General features: G+C 40.4%; 1 protein-coding gene across 2 annotated transcripts in view; it reads right to left on the reverse strand.

Annotated features, from left to right (window-relative positions):
• LOC126259692 (beta-3 adrenergic receptor-like) overlaps positions 1–27360 on the reverse strand; it is a 268218-nt gene that overhangs the window by 161381 nt on the left and 79477 nt on the right. For both annotated transcript variants that reach the window (XM_049956653.1, XM_049956654.1), the window contains exon 2: positions 10753–11142. In XM_049956653.1, the coding sequence (XP_049812610.1) occupies positions 10753–11058 (306 nt within the window). In that variant the 5' untranslated portion in view covers positions 11059–11142. The remainder of the gene's footprint in view (positions 1–10752; positions 11143–27360) is intronic.

Consider the following 27360-nt stretch of genomic DNA (forward strand, 5'->3'; position numbering starts at 1 on the left):
TTTTACGAAATCCACAGAATTAAAAAAGTGATGAGGGCATTTACCCACATAAGGGCTTAGTAATTCTGCCAGGTAATATGTAAGTGCCCTAATTTTGCTGACAATGGGGCGTAATGGCACCCCTTCTTTGTGGACTTTAGAGAGTACCTTGAGGTGTCAATTTCTGGCGACACCCCCTGGTAAATCCGCGTCCTTGACAAGAGCCCTAGTCTTGTTCTCCACCTTCTTTGTGGGGTCAGCGTTGATCTTCCTGTAAGGTTCGTCATTTGGCAGGCTCTGAATCTTCTCATTGTAGTCCTTAGGGGAAAGAACAATCGTAGCATTGCCTTTGTCAGACGGTAAGACAACAATCTCAGGGCTCTGTCTCAGGTCTCGAATGGCTGCCCTTTCTCTGCTGGTAATATTCGACTTGATTGGCTTAGTTCTCGTCAGAGCACGGCAGGTTTCCCGGCGTACTTCTTCAGCTGCTTCGGGTGGTAGTCGCGCAGCAACCTGTTCAACTGCACTGACAATGTCCGCTACCGACGTGAGCCTAGGCGTGGGAGCCACCGAAGGAGCCGTTTGGTGAGTATTCTTGCTTTTCTGAAGAGATTTATCAACAATCCCAGCACTGAATAACTTGACAAAAACACAGTATTTCTCCTGATCCTGTTGGCAGGTATGGAATGTTTCAGATTGAGACCAATTACCTGTGTAATCCAGTCCTCTATTTCCAGGGATGTCGACTGAATAGGAAGGGATTCTTCGTCAAAAGCAAATACCAGAGTATTCTTCCTGAGGCTTGTAGCCATGATTAATTCAGCGACGAAATTTCGGTTAAACAACCGAAATTCGAAGTAGCAGCAGCACTACCAGAAGGAGCGATCAGATCACAAGGAATATGAACGAACATGGAGATATCGGACGGCCAGCACTAGGCGAAGCACAAGTACAGCGATGTAAACACGGAAGTAAGGCGATTAATAAGTAATATAAAAGCCTAGTTTATATAAACGATAAGTGTCGCTGTAGATGGGAAATTTGGAAACTAATCTCTAAGCAGCTGTAGTGGGGCGAGTAGATGCTAGTAGGGAGTCTGTCAACAAAAATAAAGTGCGAAGCCCATAATGGGGATTGAATTTGAACTGGATTAAGTGGAGAGACGTTTCTCAATTATTAGCTAATACTGAATATCGGAACGCTACTGTACAGGAAAAGAAGCATGGACACAATTATATTTAATAAGCCAACAAGTAGTGGAATATATGCAGGTAGCAAGTACGTTTCGTTGAAGAATTGTTTTTATATCAGTTGTATGGTACTGTAAGTTTTAGAACGCGTCGCTGAGTTGGTGTAGAGGTTTCCAATAGAGTGGCATTAGAAAATATGGCCACGCAAACGGCACCGGAGGTGGATGAAGGGGCGAGAAGAAATAAATGGAGTAAATGGAGACACAATCCCTAGTCAATAGCTAAAACGATGACTCAGAATGAACTGTAGGCGAAAGGAAACGTAAGCATCGATTGTGTAGTTTTGATACAGAGGAATCGCGAGTTGAGAAATGTATACAAGGTCCTAAATATGTTTCGTGAAGTTAATAAAAATAGCAACATTCACATAAGATGTGCCGCGCGGGGTAGCCGTGCGATCTAAGGCGTCTTGTCGCGGTTCTCGCGGTTCTCCCCGTCGGAGGTTCGAGTCCTCCCTTGGGCATGGGTGTGTGTGTTCTCCTTAGTATAAGTTAGTTTAAATTAGATTAAGTAGTGCGTAAGCCTAGAGAGAGATGACCTCAGCAGTTTGGTCCCATAGTCCTTACCACAAATTTCCAATTTTTTACATAAGATGTGTGAAATAAGTACTGTACGTTTGACTCTCTGACCGTGAATGACTAAAAGTGCTTATTAACAGTAAACATTAAACGCAACTATAGTGTAAAGCATCACCTACTTTAAAATGCTCAAATGATTGTGAATTCCTAACGAATCAAACTGCTGAGGTCATCAGTCCCTAGACTTACACACTACTCAAACTAACTTATGCTAAGAACAACATACACACCCATGTCCGAGGGAGCACTCGAACCTCCGGCGGGCGGGGCCGGGCAATCCGTGACATGGCGCCTCAAACCGCACGGCCACTCCACGCATCGGAACTTTAAGAGTAGATTTTCTATAGATCATTACTTACATAAAGAAAGCCATCAATAGCACAATAAATGACCACCTGTAGATTGTAGATAGTTTGGTACCTGCAATAATAGATGGATAACTACTTGGCAATGTAAGTGGCTAACCACTTATAGCTGAAAATGTTGTACTGCTTACGACTACAAACGCCTAACGTTCCGATACTTAATGTTAGCCAATGACTGAGAAAACTCCAGTCTTATGCTCTAGCACCATTATGCGCTTCGCTCTTTGTTTTTGTTGGCAGGCTCCCTACTAGCATCTAATCGCCTCACAACAGCTGTTTGGAGATTAATTTCCAAATTTCCCATATACAGCGCCACTTATCGTTTATATAAACAATGCTTTTGTATTACTTATTACTCGCCTTACATCCACTTAAATTATTGTTCATGTATTATGGCAAGAATAGTTGTGTACTGTTTCACTTTAGTACTTTATCATACTTTCATCCCCAACCCCGACCAGTTTCATGATATGTATGTCATTGGCTTATTAGCTCTTGTTAGCACGGTTTCAGCAGGTGCTGTTTCGCCACCTTGTACCATTTTTATACAGGCATTATGAACCACATGTAAAACATTCACGAGCTCTTACTGTATTGTATATATTCTATTACTTATTGCTCCGGTACTTTTTTTAGGAACACGGCAGTTTGCTGCATGCAACTTACTGTTGACACTGCCAAAGAATGCATATGTGCACATATGACTTCTTTGTCTTTAATTTTTTTTAATGTTTAAACATTTCTTCATCATTTTTGTTGTGGCGTAACAAGACAGCCACGCCACTCGGAAGTAGCCGAAAGGCACGCGCTAAAACTCACGCAGGCTATAGGGGTCTGAAACAGGATACGTAATGAATGCTATAAAGAAAAGTACGTAGCTTCTGGAATACTTAACTTTAATCCATCCTTGTGGTACATCGCTCTTGACGATACAAGTGAGACTCTTTAGATACAAGCTATGTAAGGCTAATGGCGCCTTGCTAGGTCGTAGCCATGGACTTAGCTGAAGGCTATTCTAAATATCTGCTCTGCAAATGAGCGAGGCTTCGTCAGTGTGCATCGCTAGCGAAGTCGTCCGTACAACTGGGGCGAGTGCTAGTCCGTCTCTCGAGACCTGCCGTGTGGTGGCGCTCGGTCTGCGATCACTGACAGTGGCGACACGCGGGTCCGACATGTACTAATGGACCGCGGCCGATTTAAAGCTACCACCTAGCAAGTGTGGTGTCTGGCGGTGACACCACAATTTTTATATTCTTATCTGACTTCTACTGGCTTGTGATGTGTTTTCCTGTACAGCCTTCTGAAGAAAAGTGCCCAAAACTGCGTAAGAAATTAAGTTTCTTTTGTGCAGCTGGTTGCTGACTATTTCGATTTAATTTATATTTGCTGGAACTATGGTAAAAGATTAATAAATCTTTAGTCCAGCCATTGGTTGCCTGCTATTTTCCAAACCTGTGTGTACCGTTACTGAAGCGAAGCCACATTTAAAATTATAATATTTACATAAGTATCAGAAAGAAGTATGGAAAAAATGTAAGTTCGTGGACTTCCATGGTCAGTGTCAATTGAAATAAAATCATTTGGGTGTTAGGTCGTATCATCGTGGAACATTAAAACAACTGAAATGCTGGAATTTGAGGGTGTCCTTCAGGGGAACTAATTGCTGGATTCTGGTGATGTTCTTCTTCTATATACTGTCTTATCTGAGACCTGTTAATGGTCAGAAAGGATTCCGTAGATGCTCTGCACCTAGAAGCTATGAACTTCAATGTGAGTGCATCAAACTCTACGTAGGTGAAATCAGGACACCTGTTAACTCTCGCATGTTACTACAGCATGAACGTCAGGTTCGACTGGGGCAGCACAGCAAATCAGCTATTGCTGAACACCATCAATCTGAGGCTGATCTATTAAAAGAACTGAAAAATACGTCCATTGCGCTGCATGTGTTCGCTAGCGATCAGCTCTTCATTACGAGGAATCAACAGTATAAACAAGTAGCCACAACAGCTCTGCAGTGCAGCCTTAACATCTCGCTGCAAAAGACGGTACCCCGGGGTACAAGCTGCCGATTCGCTGTTGCTTACCAGTCACCTACCAGTTTAGCACAGGTAAAAATGTTTTAATCCTTTCTTTGAATTGGCTAATGGCAACGCATACTTGTGACGTTGGCAGCCAACTGGAAACCCAAGTAAGGCAGTACACAGGGCGAGCTGGCCGCCCCTATCGCTCTTGTTTATGCAATCTGTAATGTTACAACTGGCTTTCATAACCCACGGGCCATATTTTTGTATTCCCTCACTCGTTATGCGCAAACTATTAGTCCTGCAGAAAAAATTAATATGAAGTTCCTGTAGAAAATATAATTTAGTTAAATTTTGTACCGGGGTATGTTGACATTAGGGACCACTGTTTTCGAGTAATTCAAGAGAAACCTTCAAAAGTGACCTTCAAACGCACCTAGAGGGCAGAACCATTTGCTTACGCCGTGGTTTCTAGTACCTTATTCGTAGCGCTCCCTCCAGGCCTGTACAATTTCCGACTACACGGACTATTCTCGATATTCGACCTTTTTTGGACTCAGCTGACTAGGCTATTATGGCACCAGCATAGTCGGCTCTCTCATTATAGCTATTGACTTAAACGTACCAGTAAAATTAATGTAGGAGAAAATGACTTTTGTAAACGTAACACTACAACTAATTACATTGACAATTCGATCCAAATGTAGCCCTTACAAGCACAGTACTTTCGTAGTCACAAGGCCTGTAGAGTATGAGGACGCATCCGCTTATTTTACGCTGTTGAAACGTTTTCAGCTACAATTTATACGATCGTCAGTTTTACAATTTATAAGTGCTCTACTAAGCTTGTGGCGGAATAAGGCATGTCAAGAAGACCAAACAGGTCCAACAGTTCTTGTAGCAAGAAACCTTTATACAGTTGTAGGAGGGAGTGCCAGGAACAAAATAACGTCCGTATTTTAAGGGCTGTAGTACGCTACGGACTATATATAATACGAAGCTTAATTTTTAAGCTATTTTTTTAAAACAACATTATTATGTTTTTATTATTAGATTGAAAAGCCAGATTTAAAGTACTTAGTTTATAAAACCGAAATGGCCGTTAAAATCCCTGAAAATTGTCATCTGAAGATTCTTCTTCCTCTCCTTACTCTTCGTCGTCATCGTTGTCCTTTTCATAGATGGTCTACACTGCCATCCAGAGCGTTACTTATGCTGCAGGTCTTGACAGATTTAACAATAATGTCTTCCGTCACTCTAGACCACGACAGTTTCATCCACTGACACACTTGTTTGCTTGCAGGTCGTTTTAAAGCTCCCTTCGGCATGAATACATCTTGGGTTTCATCCATCATCCAGTTTTTCAAGTCCTCTCCCATATACACTTTAAATGGTTTATTTATCGAGACATCAAGAGGTGGCAATTGTGAAGTAAATCCTCCCAGAATAACAGCGAGCTCCGTATTTCCCTGTCCCAATTTCTGTTTCAAAGAATTTTTCAAATTACTACTAAACTGAGCTAGCACAAGAACTCTTCTTCAGTAAAGCACCTTTACTTCTCTCCCACATTATGTTAATCCATAATTTCATACCAGCCTCGTCCAACCGTTGTACCAAAACAACAACACCTGGCGATATTTCAGATGGTTTTGGCATTGTTTTGCGCCTGAAAATGATCACTTGATTAAGCTTAGTACCGTCAGCACAGCAAGAAAAGACAACATAGTAGTAACGTTTCTCTTGTCCACGTGTTTTTATAGTTACAGTTTTAGTAAATTTCTTGGCTACAGTTCTCTTACTTAGCACGCCAAATGTCCGAGGAGTTTCGTTCTTAGTCGCTGTCTTGCTTAGTTCCACACTGGTTTTCCTTCGATGTTGAAATAAAGCAGTGGAAAGATAATATTTTCTCTTCGTAATCTTGTGGCTGTTTCTGTCATACTTCGGGTTTGGTTGGCATCCTAAATCCATGACACCTCATGAACCAGTAGCAGCAGCCAACTCCACCCATAAAGTCTGTTAATTTCCTCTGTAGCGCTAGCTTACGAGTACGTATTTGAATCATTTTTGTATTAATTCCAATGCCATTTTGAAGATGTCCTTGAATCCATTTCAATACATCATCTTCTAGTTTTGGCCATTTCCCATTCAGACCTCTATTTGCACATTTAGTCTTATTTTATTTTTTTCAGTTCTTCTTTGCTAGCCCACTAATCTCGAATGGTTTTTCTGTTGGTGGAGTGCCGAACCTCCCCTCAACTACTCTGTTTCCGTGTTCTTCTGCATATGCTATTACTTTGAATTTACAGCCAGAATCATATGAATATCTTTTTTCCATTATTAAATTAGCCACTAAAAAAGTATTGTACTCCTGCAGATATCACTTTAAATTCATGTTCATTGCCACCGTGGACTGCAATGATGAATCATGGGGTAGACAGTGTTTTGGGTTTGTGATGGCAGGGCGGGAGGGAGACTGTGTTAGCACGCTTGTAAACTTCCGCACCCTTGTTCGTCGCATCGGAGTGCAGTACTGCTGCCAGGTGACTCAGATGTTGCCAGACAGAGATATGTTTCCCACGGCGTCGAATATAGGGCCATTCTTAAGATTGGCGCAAATTTTAAATCAAACACTGGAAATGTTTATACTAATTTCGAGTATAAGACTCACCTGAATTTTGGAGGAAATTTTTTGAAGAAAAAAGTGTCTTATAGTCAGCAAAATATTGCTAGAAATCCTGACTGGTGGGGGATGAGTGTCATCATAGACGGTCAGTATCGTACGTTTTTACTAGAATAACTCGGCAACCGTGGCCTTTAGAGAAAACGTATCGCAGTACAATATTCAACTATGTTAAATTTTGTACAAAATGGATCCTGTTCATTTTTAATTTATGTCTAGCAGTTTTAGTGTAGCGAGCGAGAGAAAATGAAAATCTCACCTGTGATTTTTTAAGGCCAGGTTTGCATAAAGCGACAGCGTTAGGGGCAGCTAAATTACACTATGTAGGCCAGGCCTTGGCCAGATTTGCGCTCCTGGAGTGCGCTCGTACTCTTCGAGTGCAGTCGTATCTGCTCAGCGCTCCTCCAACTTCCCCCACCACTGCGCTATTCCGAGCAGGTGTGCGACTGAGATGGCGTTATGTCAAAGCCTGCATAAGGGGGAATCTTATGCGTTCATTTTCTTCTCTTCATTTTTATAGTAGATAGTGGTAATACGATGAGTAGAACAACAAAAAGCTTTACATACAGGCATTTAGCATAAAGTTGTGATGTTTTACAGATTTCGCTTTTAGAATATTACTTGTAATGTTTCTGGAACTGTGGTTCACAATACAGTCAAACAGACAGAGTTATGGGGGCTAAAATCTGTTAAACCGAATAAAAGAAAAAAAAACATTTGCACACAAGTGGTGAAACAAATATGGAAGTAACTTATGCAGCTTGTCTGTGCAGTTGAGGGTATTGCCCTCTGGATAGCATTTTATAAAAGCCTTGTAAATTCGTGGATTGAACAAACAGTTGCTGGACTTTATGTCTATCAGCTAAAGCTGGAAGTAAAGAGGTACCTTAGCAACCGAAGGTGAGAGCAGTCTGGCAGATAAATCGAAATCTTTCTTTAGTAATGCAGTGACTTGGAATCTCTCTGAGAACTCATAATGAAACGTTTCGGTTGCTGATATGTAGTCATTTATGTCTGCTCCAGAAATGACTGTCATAAGCTAACGAGTATGTTCCAAATCATGAACCTGAAGCTGACTTTCCCATTGGAATTCTTCACTTTTCTTTTTTTAACACCACAATCTTATCGCCATATCTGATACCAAATGATTCTCCTCTTGAATTAAGATAATGATTTCAGATATTGGTGATGTCGACAATAAAACATTTGGTCACACTGTACTAACCCTTAACTCAGTTTTTTTCCTAGTGACCGACTTCAGTTCTACCAACAAGTGCCTCATACCCTCTATGTGGTTGTTTTTTCCCAGCTCACAATAATGTGACGGCACATTAACCACTCTGCATGGCCTTCGAATTAAACGAAAAGTAAAGCAATTCCCATCCTGTATTGAACAATTGAGCTTTTCCACTTTCGCTTTCTTTGGACAAATAAGTAGACGCCACAGTATTCCAGCCAACAACCTTGCCGCAGTGGTAACACCCGTTCCCGTCAGATCACCGAAACTAAATGCTGTCGAGCTGGCCTAGCACTTGGATGGGAGACCATCAGGTCTGCCGAGTGCTGTTGGCAAGCGGGGTGCAGGCAACCCTTGTGAGGCACAAAATCCGAAGAAATTCCTTTCGTATGTAAAGTACACAAACGGCAAGACGCAGTCAATACCTTCGCTGCGCAGTGCCGATGGTACTGTTACCGACGACTGTGCCGCTAAAGCGGAGTTATTGAACGTAGTTTTCCGAAATTCCTTCACCAGGGAAGACGAATGGAATATTCCAGAATTTGAAACACGAACAGCTGCTAGTATGAGTTTCTTAGAAGTAGATACCTTAGGGATTGCGAAGCAACTCAAATCGCTTGATACGGGCAAGTCTTCAGGTCCAGATTGTATACCGATTAGGTTCCTTTCAGATTACGCTGATACAATAGCTCCCTAGTTAGCAATCATATACAACCGCTCGCTCACCTATAGATCTGTACCTACAGATTGGAAAATTGCGCAGGTCGCACCAGTGTTTAAGAAGGGTAGCAGGAGTAATCCATCGAACTACAGACCTATATCATTGACGTCGATTTGCAGTAGGGTTTTTGAGCATATATTGTATTCAAACATTATGAATCACCTCGAAGGGAACGATCTATTGATACGTAATCAGCATGGTTTCAGAAAACATCGTTCTTGTGCAACGCAGCTAGCTCTTTATTCGCACGAAGTAATGGCCGCTATCGACAGGGGATCTCAAGTTGATTCCGTATTTCTAGATTTCCGGAAAGCTTTTGACACCGTTCCTCACAAGCGACTTCTAATCAAGCTGCGGGCCTATGGGGTATCGTCTCAGTTGTGCGACTGGATTCGTGATTTCCTTTCAGGAAGTTCGCAGTTCGTAGTAATAGACGGCAAATCATCGAGTAAAACTGAAGTGATATCAGTTGTTCTCCAGGGAAGCGTCCAGGGACCTCTGCTGGTCCTGATCTATATAAATGACATGGGTAACAATCTGAGCTATTCTCTTAGGATGTTCGCGGTTGATGCTGTAATTTACTGTCTTGTAAGGTCATCCGAAGACTAGTATCAGTTGCAAAGCGATTTAGAAAAGATTGCTGTATGGTGTGGCAGGTGGCAGTTGAAGCTAAATAACGAAAAGTGTGAGGTAATCCACATGAGTTCCAAAAGAAGTCCGTTGGAATTAGATTACTCGATAAATAGTACCTGGGTGTTAAATTACGAACAACTTCAGTTGGAAAGACCACATAGATAATATTGTAGGGAAGGCGAGCCAAAGGTTGCGTTTCATTGGCAGGACACTTAGAAGATGCAACAAGTCCACTAAAGAGACATCTTACACTACATTCGTTCGTCCTCTGTTAGAATATTGCTGCACGGTGTGGGATCCTTACCAGGTGGGATTGACGGAGGACATCGAAAGGGTGCAAAAAAGGGCAGCTCGTTTTGTATTATCAGGTAATAGGGGAGAGAGTGTGGCAGATATGATACGCAAGTTGGGATGGAAGCCATTAAGGCAAAGACGGTTTTTCGTCGCGGCGAGATCTATTTACGAAATTTCAGTCACCAACTTTCTCTTCCGAATGCGAAAATATTTTGTTGAGCCCAACCTACATAGGTAGGAATGATCATCAAAATAAAATAAGAGAAATCAGAGCTCGAACAGAAAGGTTTAGGTGTTCGTTTTTCCCGCGCGCTCTTCGGGAGTGGAATGGTAGAGAGATAGTATGATTGTGGTTCGATGAACCCTCTGACAAGCACTTAAATGTGAATTGCAGAGTAATCATGTAGATGTAGATGAGGCAAAGTGAAGAGCTATTTGATTGAGAAGTTGCGGCTCCGGTCTCGGAAACTAACATACGGCCGAGAGAGCGGTGTGCTGACCACATGCCCCTCCATATCCGCATGCGGTGCCGCCTATGGTCAGAGGATGACACGGTGGCCGGTCGGTGCCTTTGGGCCTTCGTGGCCTTTTCAGGCGGAGTGAAGTTTACGGTATTTCAAATTCAGAACATTAATTTGATTTAATAGTACTGTCAGCAAACTGCTCGGCGTCTGACAAAGAGACTGTTATGCAGTAGCATCGCTTGGCTGCAGCCTTCATTTTCTTCTTCTTCTTCTTCACCCATCAGCTGAGCGTTAGGCGGCAGCGCGGCCGAAGCGCTGGCACTCGCGGAGTGCTGTTTGGCCAGGCCTAGTATAGGCGATCTCCAGAATCCAATAGTTAGACGTCCTGAAGAAGACTGCGGTCGAAATGTCGACATTTTACTTATTTTATTGTTTCATAACGATGCGCCCTAACATCCAAAATAATTTTATTCAAGATGTGAGAAATGCGCTCCTCAGTTTTGGTCACACGTAAGTGTGGCGCTAACCTGATGGTGGGCGGCGGCCTTGAGCAGACTGTTGAGCAGGAGGCCGGCGGCGAACATGGTGGAGGCGAAGGCGTCGGCGGCGGCCAGGCTGAGGCTGATGCGCAGCGTGGGCGACAGGGGGCGGCGCAGCCAGCGCGCGGCCAGCAGCACGCGCGCGTTGACCGCCACCGAGGCGGCGCACAGCAGCAGCAGCGCCGGCACGCTGTACAGGTACAGCAGCCGCACCGGCACCGTCCCGGCGGCGGGGGCGGCGGGGGCGAGGGGCGGCGGCGGCTCGGAGGCGGCGGCAGCGTCCGCCGGGGTCATGCCTAGAGCCGCGCCGGCCCACGTCCGTCTCTCTCCCGCGGAGCTGTCTCTTGCTGCGTAACAGCCATCCCTCTACCCAGTTACCTGGAACAAGACAAAAGCGATGCACTATTCATTATACTCGCGTACGTAGGAGAAAATTATGATTGGTTGATTGTTGTATTTAAAGGGATTACACTGAGACAGCTTCAACATTTTCATCCTATAGGAATCAAACCAGGAATAATCGTGAGGGGAACGATACAAAAGGCAAATTATGGGAAGCAACTGTAACCGAAATACAGTAAAACAGAGGTAAAATCAAGGAGAAGCAGGAGGAGAATGAGGGAGGTTAGGTGGAAGAGCCGCTCTGCCCAGAATTCTGTTGGCGGTCACCGGGACGCTGTATGCAATGGAAGACGCACCTCCTGCATATGGCCAGCACAACCTCGTCGTTCGATACCACAAAAGAAGAAAAAAAAACCGGCGGCACAGACAAAATTATAAAATTTTAGGAATGACAGAACATTAAACACGGCTAACATGAAAGAATAAGGAGACTATAATGGTGGGAAGAGCAGGGGCAGGTCGGACACCCGAGTAAGGGCAACCATGGGTCCCATGTGCCAGAGCAGGCCTGAGGTGCCCCGCCAACCCCTCAGACGGTCAGTGAGGGCGGTGCCCTACCTCACAGAAACGATTATAAATCACTTTCGCGCGTGAGACGGAACACCAGGTCAGCTGCTCTTGCGACGTCCACTACCAACAGAGGTAGCTTGTCAGGAAGTTTGAGACACCGTCACGCAGCAGCCAAATTTGGGCAGTCTAATAGATGTGGCCACGGTGAAAATTATGGATCAAGTATTCGTTCCTCTTCTCGTTCATTGATGCATTCTCTCGTTCTGCTTCCACTATGTTCTATTAGTTAATTTTCCGGTATCAACAGCTCCATGTTGAGGTTTAGCCTCTATAGTAGTGCAGTGCTACAAGGGGCAGCTAACCCCAGGCGATGTGTGAGAGATGGTTCATATTCCCCCCCCCCCCCCCCCCTCCAAACCAGCCACCTGCACCTCTTCGAAACCTTGAATGAAAGACTGACTTAAGATGCCACAGGGTGGTCTCTCAGCCTCAATTGTCTTCCCGTCTTCCTGAACAGGCACCAACCACACGTGGACCAAACACAGAGGCTATTGTTAGGCTGAAGTGAAGGCCAACATTTTCAAGCGCTTTCTGAGAGCTGCGATGTATAAAGGACGTGTCCACAGGACAACGTGTCATGCAATTAAGTCCGTAATACAGTAAGTAACGCACCATATCAGTAGATACCGCTATCTCCAGCTGAATATATAATGAAAAAGAGACAGATGGAAAAAAATTTGAGTAAACTATTATTTCAGAATTAATTGCCATAGCTGTTAATACATTAATACCACTCTGAAACTCGCCGATCAGTGCCTTCATGGAAGAATGTCTGTCACTACCTGCGGAACGATGATTGTACTTGCCTAGGGAACGATGATCGTACCCAGGCACTCTTCTTAGGAAGTAGATCGACTTCTGCAGGTCGCCCACACACATGTTGCCACGATTGTCTTGACTACACTGCAGAAGTTTAATTGGGTAGCCCTTACACACCCTAAACACAGTCATGAATTTTCCCCATGCGATTTCCTTATTTTTGGAGCCGTGAAGAAAGATATACGTGGCCGTCGATTTACTTTGGACAAAGAGATAAAATCATCACTACGTGGGAAACAATAAACATTTCTCCATGAAGGGATTTACAGTCGTGTCTCACATTAGAATTAATGTGTTAACAATTACGGCGATTACTACTGAAATAATAAACAGTTTACTTACATTTTTCCATCTGTCTCGTTTCCATTTGATTGTCCCTTATAAATAATTTAGTACATGCACATACTAATAGGAAATTAGTTGTTTCGCATTTATAACTCCTATTATACTCATTTGAATTAGTGTTGAAGTATTTCATTTAAACATTTGTAAATTCATTGTTATTGATTGTTTCAGAGAAGATCAAGCGACTGTTATCGAAAAAGCTGTAAACTCGTCATCATTGTCTTCAAGGATTAGGCCTGTTTTCTTCTTCTGACTCAAAATTTTTCATGCCGTCTCGTTAACGGTCGTCAAAGGTTTCTGTTGCCGGTTAGTTATGTTGTATTCCAGCTTCAGCTATTCTATCATTAGACATACGGTGGTCATGGTCTCTCCGGTTTAGTCGGTGTTTTTCAGTGATCTTTGAAGTAAATTCAACATACAGTTCTTGTTTAATATCATTATCTCTTTTGTGGTGCAACAATGAATATCTCGCAACAAACTGAAGGAACTTCATTTCTGATGTTTCGATTCGTCGAAATTGAAATGTTTTTTGTTTGTAGAGTTTAATTAATGCTTTTTCCGTAGGTTGTGTTTTAATATAAGTTTTATAATTGTCCAATTTTAGCTATATCTCATCTAAGTTATTAAACTTTAAGTTGCACCCTAGTATTTAACCTTTCTTACTTGTGCAATTATTCCTACATTTGGAAAAATTTTGGAGTCTGTAGATTCCTATCCTTGAAATGCCATCAATTTTGTTTTATCTGTCGATATTCTCATTCCATATTTAGTGGTAGTTTGACTCAGTTTACTACTGCAATTTAAATCTTTCTTACAGATTATAATCTGATCACTTTTAATGTGTCACTTAATAATATCAACTATTTACAAACGATATCGTCAATACAAACACTGAAAAGGGTGAGGGATAGTGGGCAGCCTCGTCCAATTCCTTGTTAAATTTCGGCAGATTATGCCCAATTCATTGCAGTATAGATACTTATTCTATTATTTAGTGTAGTGACTGAATTCTCGTAACCAAATATGGTTCAACTCCCATTCCCTTCAGTGATTTCCATACTATTTTCTGCTTTATCTTGTCAAACACCTTTTCATCAAATGCCTTTTCATAGTCGATAAAAACATATAAAATCTCTTATTTTCTCGCTTACTTGCCCCAAGTTAAAAGTGAATCACAGCATGATTTATCTTTTCTAAAACCATGTTGTACCTCTAACATACGTGCCTCCACTATCGGTGTTAATCTCTTGTTGATAATTTTGCAAAATCTTATGTCTGTAGATTAAAATAACCTAAAACAGAAAATTAATTACCGTACACAAACGGATTAATTAACACACTAACATGTTAAGACCTAGACGTGAATCCTAGAAGGGAGAAGGGGAGGAAATTTCCTCTTATCAGAAATGATAACATTTAAAGTGCTAACAAAAACAACATTTGAATGAACACAAAGACAGAAATGCATCTGACTATCTGACTATGAATAAGCTGAAAAGTTCAAGAATGTACCAAAAGCTTCAAACAAACTGAATGCCCTAGGTAGGCCACTAACTCTGCAATGTCAGCATGTTTTTTGGAAGGCTGGAGATTCTTGTCTGCTGAAGGAACTATTCTTTGTACGGGCAGGGCGCCGGCCGCCTGCTGATATGTGTTCTTTCTCCCTTCCCACAGCTCTTTGCTCAGCTGGCCAGAGTGGAAACGTGCTATAAAACCGAACAATATCTGCAGTCCGCCAGGGAATCGCCCGGCTACACAATTTTCACCCCAACAACGCTTCTCTCTCTTTTTCCGCGGACGTCTGTGTCCCAGCCTCATACCAAGTCCCACATTTTCTGCTGGATCCTGCATCGCCTGTCCCGACTGCAGCACGTATGCGATTCCCAAGCTCCCCCACAGAAGCAACGAATACACTCGGTATCAGGGTAATTGTGAAAAAGCTAATTATGACAAGACGTCACCAAGAACTCAGCGTATACAATCACTGCAGTCATATTTACTCTTCAAAGCTACTGATTTTGGATCCTGCCTCCGTATTATCATCAAGTTGCGTTAATCATCACATTGAATGAAGAGAAACAAGATTACAGTTACTAACATTAGTTTAGCAGACTTATTCAAATTTTCGGATTGCGTTTTATCGCATTTCTAGTATGCAGGGCATAAATAAGTTTCATTCCGTTCGTCTGGCACATATCTGGTCAGCGAGCAAACCTGCATGAAATTTCAGTCTGGCTATAGTTGACCAGATGCATTATTATTCTGCTCTAGATTAACATTATAATGCATTTTGCTATTTGTTCCTTTCACCACATTTTGCAGCTCTTCCGTTTTTATCAGATCTGTAAAGTCACTGGTACTGGTGTTTATTTCTGGTTCTTCTTCATTACCACCCCATAGGCTTTCCAATATTTTAACCATTCTTTTTCAAATATTACATTTAATTGTACAGCATATCGTTCTGTTATATTCAAGGGCTTCAAGTTTTGTGTGCTTTGTTTTGACTTCCGTGAATATCATGTTCTATTTCACTCACATATCGGGGCCAACTTTCCAATTAAATTTTCATGTTTCTTTTTAATAAAGCAGATTTACTTTCGTTGTCGATTCCATAACTCAAATTATTAGGTAACTACACGGCTTTTAGATGCACCAAATTTTTGTCTTCGACCGGTTTTCTAAATTGGCATTCGTTAATCCCCCAATAGAATATTTTTTTTTTTTTAATCCCAATGCGTCTGTCTGCATTGTAATTTATTTAATATAAATCTATTCTCCATTTATGTTGTTACTTACTGGTTGCAGTTGACATTTCTGATTATATCACTTTTGGTATAACAGTTCCATAGGACATTCTTGGAGTAGGTGAGAATTGTAAGTTCTTACATTTGGCTGGATGTTTATGCATGGTTTCTTTCACCACTTCAAAAAACTAATATCACTTACCACTAAAAGCTGACTTTATAATACATCCAAGTTTCTGTAGACTCTTGGGTACTTTATTCTTACCCATGAATTTTTACTTGCAAGAATATAGTCTACTATTGAACCTATACCACGAGCTGGCCATGTAAATTTATATAAGCCGCGACATTTAAAAATGCGTTTGTTACTCTTAATACATTATGTGTGGCAAAGTGTGTTAGAATCTTTCCATTGTTATTCAGTGTAATTTCACCTTCTGTATTTACTGTAACCTCAGTGGGTGTCTCACCAATTCGGCCATTTAAGTTTCCTATGAGAAATATAATAATTTTTATTTATTTTTCCTGTATTGTTCCGTAACAAATCATTAAATTCATTACTATTTCGAGTTTTTTCTTCTTCTGCAGCACACAAAGCCACGGTGGACACCTATCCTCCCTCAATTCAAGACACATCACTATCAATCTTTCGTTTCTAAATCTACGTGGATGTATTCTGTTCTTTGACGTTTTCTGTACTCAGATGGAGACTCCAGCACCAATTCGTCGTAGGTAATAGTATAATGCTGAAGTTCTATTGTTTCCTCTCATTTCTTTTTCGTTTCCGTGATGGGGGCAATTTCTGTTTTTGGTTTGCCCATTTCTTTTTCCATTTCTGCTTCTTTATGTGTCAGACCTACTACGCTACTGGCCATTAAAATTGCTACACCACGAAGATGATGTGCTACAGACGCGAAATTTAACCGACAGGAAGAAGATGCTGTGATATGCAAATGATTAGCTTTTCAGAGCATTCACACAAGGTTGGCGCCGGTAGCGACACCTACAACGTGCTGACACGAGGAAGGATTCCAACTGATTTCTCATACAGTGACAGCAGTTGACCGGCGTTGCTTGGTGAAAAGTTGTTGTAAAGGCTCGTGTAAGGAGGGTGGATTGTAGCCTATCGCGATTGCGGTTTATCGTATCGCGACATTGCTGCTTGCGTTGGCCAATATCCAATGAATGTTAGCAGAATATGGAATCGGTGGGTTCAGGAGGGTAATACGGAACGCCGTGCTGGATCCCAACGGCCTCGTATCACTATCAGTCGAGATGACGGGCATCTTATCCGCATGGCTGTCACGGATCATGCAACCACGTTTCGATCCCTGAGTCAGCAGATGGGGATGTTTGCAAGACAACAACCATCTGCACGAACAGTTCGACGATGTTTGCAGCAGCATGGACTATCAGCACGGAGACCATGGCTGCGGTTACCCTTGACGCTGCATCACAGGCAGGAGTGCTTGCGATGGTGTACTCAACGACGAACCTGGGTGCACGAATGGCAAAACGTCATTTTTTCGGATGAATCCAGGTTCTGTTTACAGCATCATGATGGTCGCATCCGTGTTTGGCGGCATCGCGGTGAACGCAACTTGAAGCGTGTATTTGTCATCGCCATACTGGCGTATCACCGGCGTGATGGTATGGGGTGCCATGTTGCAGGTCCTGTAAGGGCCTTTCTGGATACAGAAAATGTTCGACTGCTGCCCTGGCCAGCACATTCTACAGATCTCCCAACAACTGAAAACGTCTGCTCAATGGTGGCCGAGCAACTGGCTCGTCACAATACGCCAATAACTACTCTTGATGAACTGTGGTGTAGTGTTGAAGCTGCATGGGCAACTGTATCTGTACACGCCATCCAAGCTCTGTTTGACTCAATGCCCAGGCGTATCAAGGCCTTTATTACGGCCAGAGGTGATTGTTCTGGGTACTGATTTCTCAGGATCTATGCATTGAAATTGCGTGAAAATGTCACCACATGTCAGATCTAGTAAAATATATCTGTCCAATGAATACCCGTTTATCATCTGCATTTCTTCTTGGTGTAGCAATTTTAATGGCCAGTAGTGTAGATTATATGTTGCTATTTTAACTGTTTCTGTTGTACATTATTTGTCATTACTATTTATTTTATGTCTTTCATAGGTCGCCTTATAATTATTAGCCTGGTGTGAAATTTTCTTCAGATTTTTAGAAATGTCCACTGGTCGCGTCGCAAACTTTGCGCGGTTTAGGGACACTGGTGGGGCTGTGATATTTGACCTTCCTTCTCAGACGATTTTATTTCAGACTTGATCTGTCCTAGACAGGTTGCCTTCTCTACGGCTTCGCGACATGTCCTCCCGTTGTGCTAGCTTTGGTCCACCATGGAGGTGTTGTTTCCCATATCTGGCCACCATTTTCCTATCTTACATTCAGCAGATAGTTAGAGAACCTACTCGTGAGGGTAACGTCGTGGACATCCTGTCAACAAACATAGCTGAATTTATCGAATCAGTTAACGTGGAGGAAGGATATATGTGATGATAAGGCTGTGTCCGCATCTATGACGACGGGTCCTATAAGAAATGCTAAGAAAGGTAGGATGATATATTACTCAACAAGGGCGACAGAATACAAATTTCAGAATATCTCAGCAGTCAGCATAAAATATTCGGTGATGAGGACGAAGGTGTGGAGGAATGGATAGGCATCGTTCAATATGTCCTACTCAAGCATGTTCCGAGTAAGGTTTTAAGGGATGGGATGGGTCCACCATGGTTTAATAGCCGTGTTAGAAAAGCACTACGTAAAAAAAGAGCACTTCATCTCAGATTCAAGAGAAGTATAAACCTAGTTGGCAAACATGAGCAGAAGGAAGCGAAAATGAGGTAAGGAGAGCAATGAGAGAAGCGTTAAGTGATTTTGAAAGTAAGACGTTGTCAACTTACCTGACTAAAAATCCTAAGAGATTTTGGTCGTATGTAAAGTCAGTAAGTTGGTCAAAATCATCTACTCATTCTCGCAGCGACGACACCGGCACCGAAATGGAAGTTAAACAGACAAAAGGCCGAAATACCGAATCCGGTCTTCCGAAGTTGTTTCACGGCTGGAAATTGTAACGCTGTCAGTCGTCGAACGAACGTCGATATTACAGATATTGAGATAACAGATCTCGGAATTAAAAAGCACCGACAATCGGTTAGTAATGGAAAGCCGTCAGTACCAGACGATATATCAATAAGATTCTATAAAGATTATGCGAAAGAACTAGCTTTCCTTCTAACAATAATTTATCGTAAATCGCTTGAGCAGTGAAAGGTACATAACGACTGGAAAAAACGGCAGCTCAATCCCGTTTTTAAGAAAGGCTGTAAGACAGATCCACGAAAATATAAACCTATATCGTTGATGTCAATCTGTTGTAGACTTATGGAACATGTTTTATACTCAAGAATTATGACGTTTTTGGATAATGAAGATCTCCTCTATATAAATCAACATGGATTCCGCAAACAGAGATGCTGTGAAACTCAGCTCGCTCTGTTCCTCCATGAGATCCACAGCGCAGTGGACAACGGCGCTCAGGTTGATGCTGTGTTCCTTGATTTCAGTAGGGCATTCGGCACCGTCCCGCATTGCCGTTTAATGAAAAACTAAAAAAATAAAAAAAAAGCTTCCGGAGTATCAAAGCAGATCTGCAATTGGATTCAAGACTGTCTTGCTGATAAAACTCAACACGTAGCTCTTAACGGAACAAAATCGAGAGATATAAAGGTTATCCGGAGTACCACAGGGCAGGGTGATAGGACCGTTGCTGTTTACAATATATATAAATGATCTAATAGAAAACGTCGTATGATCTTTAAGGCTATTCGCAGATGATGCAGTTGTCTATAAAAAAGCAGCAACGCCAGATGGTGGTGTGAATTAGCAGAATAAGCTGCAGAGAATTGATAAATGGTGAATGCTCTAACAGTTGACGCTGAACTTAAGTAAATGTAACATATTGCGCATACATATGAGCAGTAAAAGAAATTCACTACTATACAGCTAACTATTGATGACAAGCGGCTTGAGACAGCGTCTGCCGTGAGTTATCTATCCAGCGCGACCTTAAGTGTAATGACCACTGTAACCTCCCCACAACAAATTCTAAAAAAAAACTATATTTATTATTAATGGAGCCACAGCTAAGTGTGACCTTCCCACAGAATATTAATGGCAAAGACAATTAAATGAAAGCTCGCTATCTGACTCAAGTACAAGTTCCCATAAAATAATGAACGATAATCTCATGACAATGAAACTACAGTGATAACCAAAAGTCAATTAAACCGAAATGTCGGTGTTTGCCCTGTGCGAAACGAGAATAAATTTCTTACCTTAGTGAAACTGCATGTCAAAATTCTGCTCTTATTGTTCTCTGACGCTTGCATGAAAAGCATTGGAAGTACCTTTTAAAAATCTTTGTTAAAAGGAAATGGAAGGAAATTTGAATGATTGTCTCTAAAATTGGTTTTAAATCAAAATTATTATTGGGGGCGGTTTTTTTTTTGAAAGTTAAATTACAATGAGTGTTCGTTACATTATCTGATGAGCGCAAAGCTGCATGATTATTTATTTAAATAAAATTATACCTCATCCTGAATCTCGACCATTGCTGTGCCGACGCCCGCCGACTGCTCTAGGCTACCACTACTCACATACTCCTAGCACTACTGAGGACTGACTACTGCAGACTGACTGACTGCTCGCTACTGCGAGTCGAGCGCAACTGCTCTGGTCAGAGATTCTACAATGTCTCAGCATCGCTGCCGCACAACATACGTGTTTCATAACCCTCCACTGGGGGGGCAAAAATTTGGCAGCGATGGTGAGTCATTTGGACTTGCCATCGTAACAAATTTTTCTTTTAATTAATTAACATTTACAAAATATTTGGATGTAATACATGAATTAAATGTTGTGCGCATGCACCAATTACAAAACATTACAGACAAGACAAAATATAAGTACAAAACAAATCAGGAAAAATGTATATACAAATTATTTGACAGATAACAAAGTGTACACACACTGAAAAATTCTTTAGCAGTTTCATAACAGGCAAAAAAAAAAAAAAAAAAAAATCATGTTGACAAGTGTCATGAGTGCACATGCACTGCAGTGGAGAACATATCAGTAAAAGACGAAATGTATATACAAGAGTAACAAATGACATAAATCATAAAAGGTATACAGAATGAACACAAATCATATCGAAAATTGAGAAGAGTGCACAGGCACTGTAGTTCAGTTGAAAACATATTCACATAAGTGCACATGCACTGAAAACTTTTGAACATTTTTATAACAAATAAACGCAAGAGTAGAAAAAATCATCAAATCACAAAAAGTATATACAATATAGATGACAAGAGTGCACACATACTGCATTTCAAAACAAATCGAAAATGTCTTTAGTATTTTGACAACAAATGGCAAAAATCATGTCGACAAGTGACACAAGTGTACTCGCACTAGAGTTCAACAAATCGAGAAAAATGTGTAGGCCATGAACATAAATGGTGTTAGTAAAAATGATTTTCACTATTAGGATAGGAAAGGAAGGATTGCATCATGGTTGTAGCACTTTAGTTTGCACATAGCTGCACTGAAAGTCCATATCTTTCCACAGAATCACAACTAAGTGATACAATCTGCAGTTCCGTTCCCAGAAGTATTTATCAGCGTATCAAGATAGTGAAACGTCGTAGTAGTATTCCATACTATCATTTGGCAGTATACCAGGTACACCAAACAGTGGGACCAGAATAACGTCTTCATCGCTTACGGTGGTGGACAGCATGTCGTGTCAACACCACGCTCTTAAGAGGCGGCACACCAACGTAGAATTAGTGCAAAAACCAAATATAGTGCTCCATGATAATGAGGATGGACAAGACAAATGGATGTTACAATAATTTCAGGTAGTTAGGTCAGAAGGTGAAGTACATTAACTAACACACAAGTCTTGATTAGTGATTACATAAGTAGTTTGCGGTATCCATACTCTAGTCATTGAACATTTCTGTACCATGAATGTAGTATTACAGAAAAATGTTCATTAATTAATTTAAAGACAAGAGTGGTAATCAATCGCCATCAAGTATTGAGTATTACAAAACATTTTTCCTCATTCAAATAACATATTTACAAGTAACTATTAACACTCAGTGGCCTAGCAACTTTCGATTAGTACAAAATATTTATCATCATTCAGTATTAATATGGGAAGTCATCATTCAAAACACTAATAAAACGTTAAGTTACATTAATTATTGGCACTCAGTGGCCAGCAAGTATTGAATAGTATAAAACATTATTCATCATTCAGTATTATTCATATCATTAAGAAATCATTATTAAAAATCAGTTAATTACAGTCATAGCCTTAATAATCATGGGCATTATAAGTTACATTAATTATGGGCACTCAGTGGCCAGCAAGTATTGAATAGTACAAAACATTAGTAGCATTAATAAGCATGGGCATAATAAGTACTCTCATTACAATAGATAGTGGCAATTATGTTTTGGTATCATTAAGAAGTCATTATTCAAGTGACATACTATTCAGAGCTGATCAGTGTTATTCAGAATTATCATAAACTAGTGACATTATCTGGGACTGTTAATACATTTTGTTTTTTCTGCTAGCAATGCATTGCTTTGGGTAATTATAAGGGAAAGCAAGAAGAAATAAGAGAAAAAATTGCTTCTAGGTTGTTCCTATAAATGAAAAGATTGTGTAACGTCATTCGTCATGAGTCAGCTGTAGCAAGGTTATCACATTTATAAATGATAGACACAAGTGGGTAAAAAAAAAAAAAATGCAAGTACTAGAATAGGTATAATAAGTAACAAGTTTAGTAAGTATCATGAAAAGCTTCTCCTGAAAAAAAATACAAAATGGATTATTGAGCTGAAAGAAGAAACGCAGACTATGCTGAAAAGTAGTGAACTTCGAATTAACAGGTAGTGAAATGTGTATAAAAAATGTGTTCCATAGCTGTCCTTTCCAAAACCTTCAGTCATCCTACTACGCAATATAACACCTGCTGTCAAAGTAAACTGCAACAAATACTTAAATAACTACATAGCATAAATACATAACTTCAACATTATCCTCATCTGTAAAGAAAAAACTTCATTATTCATATCATCATAATTCCATCATTATCATCACCTGTAAACAAAAACTTCATTATTCATAGTACCATATTCTTCATCATTGTTCATTATCAGCATTCATTATCATCTGCAAAAATCATTTCATTATTCATCACACAACTATTCCTAATCCCTAGCATATTTCATCACTTAAAACTAAAATGTGTAGTTCTGTCTGACAGCTTGCATCAATCGCTTTGTATTCTGAAAGAAAAAATTAGTTAAGACTGCTATTCTGCGATGTGTATAATATATTCTGGTTAATGCTTGTTAATTCTGATCCATTTACTCGTCCTCATTAGCTTATTGCATCTTCTTTTGTTTATTCCATAGGTGAAATTCCCACTTCAGTTTAATTCATTTCCTGTACGCATCATTTATTTCTGAAATTGATGAACAAAGATTAATGTCTTGCATTTAAATCATATACCCATTAAATAGTGACTGGTTAATGGTGACTCAATTAAGCATACAACATAACATGACAGAAAACGTAATATCTCAAAGCACAGACAGTGTTTAAAGGCAAAAAGTGTACAGAGAATATCGTAATGCAGCAGCAAAAAAGGAAAATGTAAAACAGTCACGATGTTGAGATATCACAAGGCAAAATGTCAAAGTCAAATGGTGTGTGTTATACCTTAACTAGTTCACAGTGCATACAAACAAAACATGAAAACAATCGTACATACATAAGAAAGACAAAATGTGACATTCGTTGTGTTCAACTTATATGTAGTGTAGTTAATAGATGCGATAATTAAAGACTTCAATGGAGAGAGAATTTGATAAAATTAATGCGTCATTATAGAGAATTGCATAATTATTCATAAAATGCGTAAGTTCATCTGAAAAAATGCACGGTCTAGTGTGTAACGACAAGAAGAGCGACCTGCTAACCTTACCTTGCCGGGCACTTGCCAAGAAAAAATACGATAATCATCAGTAATTAGTAATGTCAATATAATTGCATAAGTGGTCATAAAATGTGTAAGTTCATCTGAAAAAATGTGCACGGTCTGATGTGTAACGACAAGAAAAGCGACCTGCTAACCTTACCTTGCCGGGCACTTGCCAAGAAAAAAATACGATAATCATCAATAGGTAGTCACATAAATGTAATTGCATAAGTGGTCACAAAATGTGTAAGTTCATCTGGAAAATATGCACGGTCTGATGTGTAACGACAAGAAGAGCGACCTGCTAACCTTACCTTGCCGGGCACTTGCCAAGAAAAAATACGATAATCATCAATAGGTAGTCACATAAATGTAATTGCATAAGTGGTCACAAAATGTGTAAGTTCATCTGGAAAATATGCACGGTCTGATGTGTAACGACAAGAAAAGCGACCTGCTAACCTTACCTTGCCGGGCACTTGCCAAGAAAAAATACGATAATCATCAGTAATTAGTCATGTGAATATAATTGCATAAGTGGTCATAAAATGTGTAAACGGCCTCATAGCATGTTACATCGTAAAGTGGTTTCATTCGATAAAGGGTTTAATGTTTGACACATGATGGTTGCCTTTCGATTTTCTGGTTCTCAGAGTTTCGACGTGTACAACATTGGGGTGAGGAATGCTGCGAATCCGATATGGACCTGCGTATAGAAGTTCAAATTTACTGCACTTACCTTTTAATTTGCTGGATAAATAGTGTGTACGTACTAATATCTTCTGTCCAACGTGAAAGTCTCGGTGTCTACAAACCTGTTTTTGCTGTCTTCTCCGGCGCTCTGCGGCACGTTTGATGTTGTTCAGCGCAATGTCAATTATTTCGTGGTGTCGTAATCGACGAGATGTAGGAAATGTTACTAATTCTTTGATTTTGTTTGGTGGTTCAACGTTTTTCAGTATAACAGACGGAGGTAGCATAGTGGATTCATTTGGAATGGAATTAATTACATCTTGAAATGAGTGTACGTGTGTGTCCCAATTAACATGTCTTTTGTGGCAGTATATTCTACACAGTTTGCCAATTTCTTTCATTAGTCGTTCACAAGGGTTCGAAGAAGCGTGGTACTTAGATATATAGATCGGAGAAATGTTTCTAGCTCGTAACATGCGTGTCCATATAGTAGAACGAAATTGTGATCCATTGTCAGAAATTACTTTCATCACATGCCCTACATGAAATAAGAAATGCTTTACAAATGCTTTCGAAACAGTTTCATGTGAATATAATTGCATAAGTGGTCATAAAATGTGTAAACGGCCTCATAGCATGTTACATCGTAAAGTGGTTTCATTCGATAAAGGGTTTAATGTTTGACACATGATGGTTGCCTTTCGATTTTCTGGTTCTCAGAGTTTCGACGTGTACAACATTGGGGTGAGGAATGCTGCGAATCCGATATGGACCTGCGTATAGAAGTTCAAATTTACTGCACTTACCTTTTAATTTGCTGGATAAATAGTGTGTACGTACTAATATCTTCTGTCCAACGTGAAAGTCTCGGTGTCTACAAACCTGTTTTTGCTGTCTTCTCCGGCGCTCTGCGGCACGTTTGATGTTGTTCAGCGCAATGTCAATTATTTCGTGGTGTCGTAATCGACGAGATGTAGGAAATGTTACTAATTCTTTGATTTTGTTTGGTGGTTCAACGTTTTTCAGTATAACAGACGGAGGTAGCATAGTGGATTCATTTGGAATGGAATTAATTACATCTTGAAATGAGTGTACGTGTGTGTCCCAATTAACATGTCTTTTGTGGCAGTATATTCTACACAGTTTGCCAATTTCTTTCATTAGTCGTTCACAAGGGTTCGAAGAAGCGTGGTACTTAGATATATAGATCGGAGAAATGTTTCTAGCTCGTAACATGCGTGTCCATATAGTAGAACGAAATTGTGATCCATTGTCAGAAATTACTTTCATCACATGCCCTACATGAAATAAGAAATGCTTTACAAATGCTTTCGAAACAGTTTTAGCAGTAGCTTTGCGTAACGGAGTGAAAGTAACAAATTTTGAAGTGAGTTCAACAGCGACAAAGATGTAGCAAAAACCTCTGTTAGTTCTCGGAATTGGACCAAAAATGTCTATTGCGGCCATATGTCTTAATTTAACAGGTACAATGGGATATAATGGAGGAATGTGTGAAGTGGTGTCTGATTTAGCTTTCTGGCAAATTTTACATGACGCTAAAACTCGTCGTATACGTTTTTCCATGTTCGAAAAATAACAGTTCTGTCTCAGTATAAGAAAACATTTTCTGGCTCCGTAATGTGCGTAGCTTAAATGCGTGTACCATATTAATTTGTTAACCAGTTCGTCAGGAATGCATAATAACCAATTGTTACTGTCTGGATGAGAGCGGCGAAACAGAATGTCATTGCGTACAGTGTAGTGGTTTCTAATCGTAACATTGTTCTTATCTTGCCAAAGGTGTTTAATCTCTTTCCACACATTGTCTTTACTTTGCTCTCGTGCTATGTCCTGTAATGTCGATGAAATAAAATTTTCAAATGCGACTTGCTGAATGTACATGACACTGAAGTTTGCTTTGCAAAAGTTGGTTGCGACGTCTTGCTGATTGTTGATGAGAGAACGCGATAGTGCATCTGCTATAACATTTTGTGTGCCGGGAATGTGAACAATCGTAAAATTAAATTCCTGTAAATACAGTTTCCATCTGCTTAATCTGTCGTGAGTAAATTTAGCTGAAAGTAAAAATTGTATAGCTCTGTGATCTGTGTAAACGGTGGTATGTCTGCCATAAAGAAAGTGCCGAAATCTCGTAAAAGCCCATACAACACATAATGTTTCTAGTTCAGTAACGGAATAATTTCGTTCAGCAGGTGACAAAATGCGGCTTGCAAATGCGATGTTTTTAATTACTATTGAGCCATCTTCTTCAATTTCCTGAAAAATGTGTACGCCTAAAGCTGTGTTAGAACTGTCGGTGGCAATAGAAAAATTTCGAGTAAGATCTGGGTGTGATAAAAGTGGAGCATTCAACAAAGCATGTTTCAGGTTCATAAATTCAGAGTGTGCTTGCTTATCCCATGACCAAATAGTGTTTTTACCTGTTAATTGGCATAATCTAGGTGTGTCTAAAGCAGAATGATGAATAAATTTACGAAAAAAGTTAATTAAGCCCAAAAAACTGCGTAATTGTTTCTTCGTCGTAGGAACAGTAATGTCACGTAGAGCTTGAAGTTTTTCTGGTTCAGGCGCGATGCCTTCTGCTGAAATTACGTGTTCAAGAAATTTTGTAGAAGTTTTGCCAAAATGCGATTTACTGAGATTAATTGTGAGTCCTTGTGCATGAAAAGTTTGCAACAGTCGTTCTAAAATCACCTTGTGTTCAGACCAGTTAGCTTCTGCAATAAGAATGTCATCTACGTACGTCGTAATTCTGTCTTTCATGCAAACGTGTGTCGGATGGCGTCAAAATTAATTAATGTTTTCGTGAACAAAATTCTGCGTGTCAAAATTATTGTTTACGTTACTGAAATATGCAATCTGTGCTGTATCTGGTTAAATTCTATCGTGCGTGTTAT

This window comes from Schistocerca nitens, chromosome 5 (genome assembly GCF_023898315.1).
Source record: "Schistocerca nitens isolate TAMUIC-IGC-003100 chromosome 5, iqSchNite1.1, whole genome shotgun sequence".
NCBI lineage: Eukaryota > Metazoa > Arthropoda > Insecta > Orthoptera > Acrididae > Schistocerca > Schistocerca nitens.